The sequence below is a fragment of the Oreochromis niloticus genome, linkage group LG18 (assembly GCF_001858045.2).
Source record: "Oreochromis niloticus isolate F11D_XX linkage group LG18, O_niloticus_UMD_NMBU, whole genome shotgun sequence".
Classification (NCBI taxonomy): Eukaryota; Metazoa; Chordata; class Actinopteri; order Cichliformes; family Cichlidae; genus Oreochromis; species Oreochromis niloticus.
This window is the reverse complement of record NC_031982.2, coordinates 21,275,446-21,282,272: the sequence shown is the minus strand read 5'-3', so window position 1 is coordinate 21,282,272 and position 6,827 is coordinate 21,275,446. Positions and strand designations below refer to the sequence as shown.

At 39.2% G+C, this 6,827-nt stretch overlaps 2 protein-coding genes across 3 annotated transcripts; one reads left to right on the top strand and one right to left on the bottom strand.

The window, feature by feature from the left end:
- Window positions 1-247: 247 nt before the first annotated feature.
- myl12.2 (myosin, light chain 12, genome duplicate 2) lies at window positions 248-3,940 on the top strand. Of its 2 annotated transcripts, none has more exons than XM_003438060.5 (4): window positions 248-400; window positions 1,741-1,948; window positions 2,121-2,282; window positions 2,449-3,940. In XM_003438060.5, the coding sequence occupies exons 2-4, from the start codon at window positions 1,765-1,767 to the stop codon at window positions 2,619-2,621; spliced, it is 519 nt and encodes a 172-aa protein (XP_003438108.1). In that variant the 5' UTR covers window positions 248-400; window positions 1,741-1,764; the 3' UTR covers window positions 2,622-3,940. The 2 variants fall into 2 exon arrangements, with proteins under 2 accessions (XP_003438108.1, XP_005476571.1); XM_005476514.4 differs by having other exon boundaries at window positions 274-405; window positions 2,449-2,797.
- On the bottom strand, window positions 3,582-5,833 carry bag1 (BCL2 associated athanogene 1). The gene is made up of 7 exons (XM_003438061.5): window positions 5,680-5,833; window positions 4,941-5,069; window positions 4,769-4,851; window positions 4,569-4,682; window positions 4,375-4,482; window positions 4,216-4,278; window positions 3,582-4,118 (listed from the first exon to the last, which is right to left on the bottom strand). The coding sequence occupies exons 1-7, from the start codon at window positions 5,714-5,716 to the stop codon at window positions 4,029-4,031; spliced, it is 624 nt and encodes a 207-aa protein (XP_003438109.1). The 5' UTR covers window positions 5,717-5,833; the 3' UTR covers window positions 3,582-4,028.
- Window positions 5,834-6,827: the final 994 nt, after the last annotated feature.

Below are 6,827 nucleotides of genomic sequence, written 5' to 3'. Positions count from 1 at the left end.
CAAAGACTCATTAACCATTAACTCATTCAAATAAACATACACGTATTCTGGACATACAAGTAATTGCTGCCACCTAGTGGTGACATATGTTGACTACATTATTAGTCGTCCGGATAAATATAAAAACATGATTAAATTAAGGCTCTACTTATAATCGCATCAGCGTATAAATCATAGATTTATTATTACCACATGCAGTACGTAGGTCATTTCATCCAAAACAAGAAGGGGGGGGGACGTAAACAAACCCAAGGCGTGGAATATTCCAGACTGTTGGTTTCTTCCAACTTCACTCTGATTGGTCAGTTTAGGCAAGAGGAAATAAAACATTGATGTTCCTCTTCATCAGCTTGTGGATGCTGTGGTAGCTGTGTGTGCAGCTTTTTGGGCCTATAAATAGGTAAGGTAGGCGACTTATTTTATGTTTATGAAGCTGCATAGTTTGAGGACTAAGGACTCGTGTTTTTCTTGTGAATAAATCTCGGCTAGCTCGCTAAAGCTAGCCTGGTCAGTCAGTTATTTAGGTCAGCAAGGGGCTAGCTGGCAGAGTTGGCAAATAATTAAGGGGTTTTCATTATGTGGGATTCCTGCAGTACGCTATGTAGTGCGTGTGTTTATATTTGAGTGATATAAACAACAAGTCAATACCTATATTTGCGTTATTGTTATGTTATTGCGTGACAGGTGAGCATAATTCGAAATGATATTGATCTAATAACACAAATATACAGCAAACAAATGACAGCTTAAGTGCTTTAGTATCACAAAACAAGTACCGAGTGCAAATATCCGTTGTAAGTGATCATAGACTGAGCTAAACTCATCAGACTCTTTAGTTAGGTACACCCATTACTGGATTGGACCCCCTTATGTCAGAATTCGTTTAAATCTTCAAGGCATAAATTGAATAAGATACTTGAAAGATTTCTCAGATATGTTAGTCCATATAGACAGGATGCCATCACACATATTTTTCTGGTGCACATCCATAATGTCAAAACAAAGACAACAAAAGATCAGAAGATGGGAAAACTGTTCGTAAAGGGGTGGACCTGGTCAGCAACAATAGATAGGGTGTGGCGTTTAAATAAAGCTCAGGTGGTACTAAGGAGCCCAAAGTGTGCCAAGAAAATATCCACCACACCAATACACTGCCACCATCAGCCTGAGCTGTCGATACAAGGCAGGATAGATCCATGCTTGTTAATGTCAAATTCTGACCCTGCCACTTAAAAACCACAGCAGAAATCTAGACTCATCAGAAAAGGGAAGGTTTTTCCAGTCTTCTAGAGTTTTGGTGAGACAGTGTGTTGTAAAATCAGTTTCCTGTTCAGGAGTGGCACTAGAAGTCCAGTCTTGTTCTGCTGTAGTCCATCTGCTTCAAGGTTCAATGCATTGTGTGTTCACAGATTACTTTGGTTGTAACAAGTGGATATTTTAGTTACCGTTGTCTTCCTTTGAAATGGTTGTGTGGGGAAAATCCCAGTAGATCATCTCATCTGGCACCAATGTCACAATGATTAAAGTCACCTTTGGCTGAACTCACCTACATTAACCTTCCAGTTCATAGCTTGCACAGTAAATAATCTAAAGACACTTAATAGCCAGTGTAACCAAGGAACTTTCACCAGATGGAGAGCATCAGTAGTGAAGTCCAGACAAGAAAAAAATGTGAATGAATCTTTCATTTGAATGTGTTGCTTGATCCAAGCTGACAACTTTCATGTTCCTGTATTACAGTAGAGGGACTAACAACCTGCCAACATGTCAAGCAAAAGGGCCAAGGGAAAGAACACCAAAAAGCGTCCTCAGCGTGCCACCTCCAATGTGTTTGCCATGTTTGATCAGTCTCAAATCCAGGAGTTCAAAGAGGCTTTCAACATGATCGACCAAAACAGGGACGGCTTCATCGACAAAGAAGACCTTCATGACATGCTGGCCTCATTAGGTAAACTTGATTTATTTACACATATTTAGTTAATGATTACGTCTTATGGAGTTAAAACTGCATTATTTGGGGCTCATATTCAGAAGTTAAAAGATTTGAATCTTTTTCTAATCACAAATCATTAAATGTGGTTAGCAGGTTAGAGTCACTCTGACCTTGAGCTTTTTCCCAGGTAAGAACCCCACAGATGAGTACCTGGAGGCCATGATGAATGAAGCACCTGGCCCAATCAACTTCACCATGTTCCTGACGATGTTCGGAGAGAAGCTGAACGGCACAGATCCCGAGGAAGTGATCCGTAATGCTTTCGCCTGCTTCGACGAGGAGGGCACAGGTGAGCTGATGTGTTCAACTGTTTAAGTTTTGCATCTTTTATGTGAATTTGTCTCAGACTCTGGCATGTAGAGACATTGTTTGGTAGTAAGTGCTTAATTTGAAGGTATCTGCTCAGTGCTAACATCAGGAAGCACCTGCAAGAGTGAAACTGTTTCTTCACACAGGTGTGATTCAGGAGGAGTTCCTGCGGGAGCTGCTCACCACTATGGGCGACAGGTTTACAGACGAAGAAGTGGACGAGCTCTTCCGCGAGGCGCCCATTGATAAAAAGGGCAATTTCAACTATGTAGCATTCACACGTATTCTGAAACACGGTGCAAAGGATAAGGATGACTAGTGGGTTCATTCTTTACTCCATGTCTATGTTTAATGAGTTTCCATTCAAGTTAGGAAAGCTATGTCCTGTAATTTGGCGCATGACAAAGCTTTACTGTGGTCTACTTTACTGAAGCTCATTTGTTTAAGCTGCTTTTTGGACCTCTGGGTCCCTCCAACCAATCCTACTTTGAAAGCTTGTTTGCACATCTGTGATAACACTACTAGGGGGTCTCTATAAGCTAGTGGAGATGTATAAAAAGACCCCCATGGATAAAGCTGGAAATAAACTGACACCAGATGTCTGTTATTGCAAATGAATCAGCTGTATTTTATAGAATAAGCGTGGAGATTAAAATGTATTCTGAGACGAATCACCAGTGCTCTTTATTTTTTAAAAGTTTTATCTTAAAACAGAAGAATTCCATATGATGCATCAGTCTTAGCACAAGATTCAAAGATACATGAACACTCAGGATCAGCCACTGGATTTATTAAAGGTGCTTGCTTTCTTAGGATTCTTGATGTTGAATATAGTACATGCAATATATGGACACTCCTGCAGTACTAACCTTTTCTTTTTCTTTTTTTTTTTTGTTTTGTTATACTTGTATGAGCTAGGGCTGCAGAAGGTGGTAAGATATAATTTTGTTGTTATTGCTCTGGGCCAATCATTCATTTTAAAACCCAAATAAATTTTGCTTATCATCACAAATGATGAAGAAAATTTGCCAGTCTCACAAGGGCCAGACTCATATTGGAAAATCCATTCATCAGTTTTCTTAACCAATTTTCACAATTCACGGTCATGGGGATGGGAGGCAGGGTACGCCTTATACAGGTCGCTAGTTGATTGCTTGTTCTCAAAAGACAGCATGGCAGGTAAAAGCCAGGGAACAGTGACCCATTCAGACCCATAAGGACAATAAATGTTTATCACACAACATAATAAGCCTCTTGTGGCCCAATGGGAGGAATCCACTATCCTGAGTGGATATTGCTTTTTGGAACTTCCCCAATTAAACAGTGTGTCTATATATTTCTGATCATAAATCATTCACTGCAGCTTGTGCACAATGAGGAACAAAACTCATTATGTTTTAGAGACATACAGGGCAACAAACGGGGCATTTTTAGATATTTGGCATTGACATCTCTTTTAACTAATTAAAATTGCATCTGATCCATTTCCTGCAAGTTCATGGTTAAAGTTTCTCAGACGGCACTTCGTATCTGTCTTGAACCAGGAGGATTTGCTTGTGTTACGTATCCAACATCATTCCTGATAACCAGCATCCTTCTTTCCACTTGATCATTTGCTTCACACCAGCAATAAATAAACCAGGATCTGCTTCACACTTGAAGCTTTCTGCACACTTTGTCATTGCTCACAGAGCAATGTATAGAACAAGTGACAAAAGAGACTTCACTATTCTGCCAAAGCCAGGTTTTTTGACTGGATCTTTGATAGATGGTCTGATATACAAGCCTCGATCTTGTCGCACTGGGCGAGGAAATCCTGTGAACATATGGTAAAGATCAGTCTTATTTTTATTCTCAGTAGTTTTCAAATAAAGCATGATGGTTTTGTCAGAGGGAAAAACAAACACACTAACCTGCACTGTTTTTACAAGTCCTTTTTTCTTCATTCTGCAGTCATTGAAATTTTCTGGAATATTCTGTTAAAAGAGGAGCAATTTGATGGTTTGCTATACATGACACACACGATTAAAGCAGACACTCAAAATAGATGCTTACGCTTAAAATAGCATTACCATAGCATCTATCTCCTCCAGGATCTTCATGAACTGCTCAGCTGCTATTTTTACTCTGTGGTCTAGTTTACCCAAGGCCTCTGCCTGGAGGTCTTTGGCGAGAAAGCCCTGTGATAAGATAGGGGTGACAATAATACATTAGAAGATGGGAAGAGAAATATTATCAAAAAACAAAAAGACATATGATTGCTTACGTTTTTCAGTCCAGTCAACTCCCCGTCTACCTTCTCCAGCTTCTTGGCCATCTGCTCCACAGATTTCTCAATGTCTTTGAGTTTCCTCAGTTCAGCTTCTTCCTCTGGGCTGTTCTGTTTAGAGATTATCATCAGTGTTTTGCAAATGCACATATTCAGGCACGCACCACAAATGTAGCACATGTATAAATGTGCTTTACCCTCTTTCCAATCATCATGAGTTTGCAGCCTTCTTTTATTCCATAGCTGGAAAGGCTCTCTTCCATGTCTTTCAGTGACTTCCCTAAAATTAAAAAAACGACAACTTTAAAACCTGATATATGACATTAGGCCTCATTTGAGTGTGTAAAAAAAGGAAGACTAAAAGTCTACCTTTAAAAATAAGTTTCTGAGAGGCAGGTGGGACTCCGGTGGCTTGAGCGAGAGCATCTGACAGGTCTTTAACAGTGGGTCCTTTTCCACCCTCATGGCCTGTTACGGTAATGCTGTGCTTAGAGGATCCTGAGATAGGAAAATAAATAAATAAATATACACAGCTATTAAGGATTGGGAGTTATCATTGTCACCCTTTTATCTTGTATCGGTGTTATTCAGAAAGTAGATGTCACCTACCAGGATAAAAAAACAATAATAAAAAAGACTTTAAATGTATTTGCACCCATCAAATTACAGAACATGCGGCATATCCCAGGTATCTTGAAGAAACTATCGCGCACGTTTGGTTCAGTTTTTAACGATGCAAAATTTTGTTTCACTGTCGTGTGAGGAAAAATAATTACAAAACATTTAACAAGCGATTGGCACCAATAGAATTTCTCTCAGCAGCCCTCCTGTAACGTGTCTTCAAACGAAACTAATTACAACAGCTACACAATTCTTCATAAACGTGTTTAATAAATGCTGATATTTACAGTAGTTTATATATTTAATTTGTTATTGAAGAACAACACATAACCAGCGGGAACAAAGTTAAAGCTACACAACCACACAGTCTGTGGAGAAGAGCTACAGAAGCTGAGCCGTTTCTAGCTAGCTTTAGCCACAACGAACCCCAATTTTTACTTCTATTTTGTGGTGATTATGGTGTAGTATAAAGCCGAAATCTTATTACCGTATGCGACTGTCATAGTTATCGTTTGCTCCGACATTTTGCTTTCCGGCGTCCTTTAATCACAACATCAAACGCAAAGCTAACTGTTGCTTATTGCTAACTACTTCCGGTGTTACAGTTTAACTGGTGATCGCGTTAAGTGGTGTTATTCCGCATGTTCCTCTCGCAGAAAATCCACGAAAAATAGCCCAGGGCTACCAGTATGTGTAATGTTTGACTGGGTTAAAAATGTGGCTTACCAAAAATAATTTATATGTAATAAGTTAATTAACAATAAATAAATAAAATCACCAGTTCATGCACATGCACATTGCTGTTCTAAATACATCTTTGGGGATCTGCCCGGTCATCAGGGATTTGGGGTCTTTCAATATCATACACCCTCTCTCAGGTGACCAAGATTATCTGCTAAAAATGATTTCTGATATTTAAATTGTTGTATCTGACTAGTTGGCCTATAATCCATTCATGAGAGACATATCTCAAACACGTCTCTCATGAATGGTATCAAGTCATTTTGAGCCTGAAAGAACATTCCTGTCACAACAAAGACGCTGTAATTGGTTTTTGGCAAAGTCACTTTTACACATCATTATTTATGAGGGAAAAAAGTGTAACTGAGTCTCCTAAATGTCTTTTTCAAGAGAGATATGGCCAGAGTGCATCAAAAATTGCACCAAATATAACCTTACAGTTCTATAAAGATATTTTGTGTGGCCAACGAAGTCTGGATTAATTATATTTTACCACACAGAGTAGATACAACAATGAGAATATCTTGATGCATGCTCAATCATCCAGGTAGGTAAATCCCCAAAAGTTGATTCTGTTCATCTGGACGTAGCGTTTTCAGTGGGAGAAAGGTTTCGTCACTCATCCAAGTGACTTCTTCAGTCTCAGCTGACAGCAGGTTGATCAATGGTCATGAGAATTTGCATATTAATAATCAATGAACTGACCTACCAGCCCATTGTTCCTTCAGTGGTGCTAGTTTCAGTCATTATGCAAATGTACTGTTTATAAGATTGGGGAAACCTAAAGTCAGATGAGACTGAAGAGGTCACTTAAATGAGCGATGAAACGTTTCTCCCACTGAAAATGCTACGTCCAGATGAACAGAATCAACTTTTGGGGAACAATGAGATTGC

Bases quoted from the DNA above. Each gene is read 5' to 3' on its own strand.
- myl12.2 (XM_003438060.5), top strand. From the start codon at position 1,765: ATGTCAAGCAAAAGGGCCAAGGGAAAGAACACCAAAAAGCGTCCTCAG. The intron at 1,949-2,120 runs GTAAACTTGATT...GCTTTTTCCCAG, and splicing joins TGACATGCTGGCCTCATTAG to GTAAGAACCCCACAGATGAG. The intron at 2,283-2,448 runs GTGAGCTGATGT...TTCTTCACACAG, and splicing joins CTTCGACGAGGAGGGCACAG to GTGTGATTCAGGAGGAGTTC.
- bag1 (XM_003438061.5), bottom strand. From the start codon at position 5,716: ATGTCGGAGCAAACGATAACTATGACAGTCGCATACG. The intron at 4,683-4,768 runs GTAAAGCACATT...ATCTCTAAACAG, and splicing joins TCATGATGATTGGAAAGAGG to AACAGCCCAGAGGAAGAAGC. The intron at 4,483-4,568 runs GTAAGCAATCAT...ATCTTATCACAG, and splicing joins AGTTGACTGGACTGAAAAAC to GGCTTTCTCGCCAAAGACCT.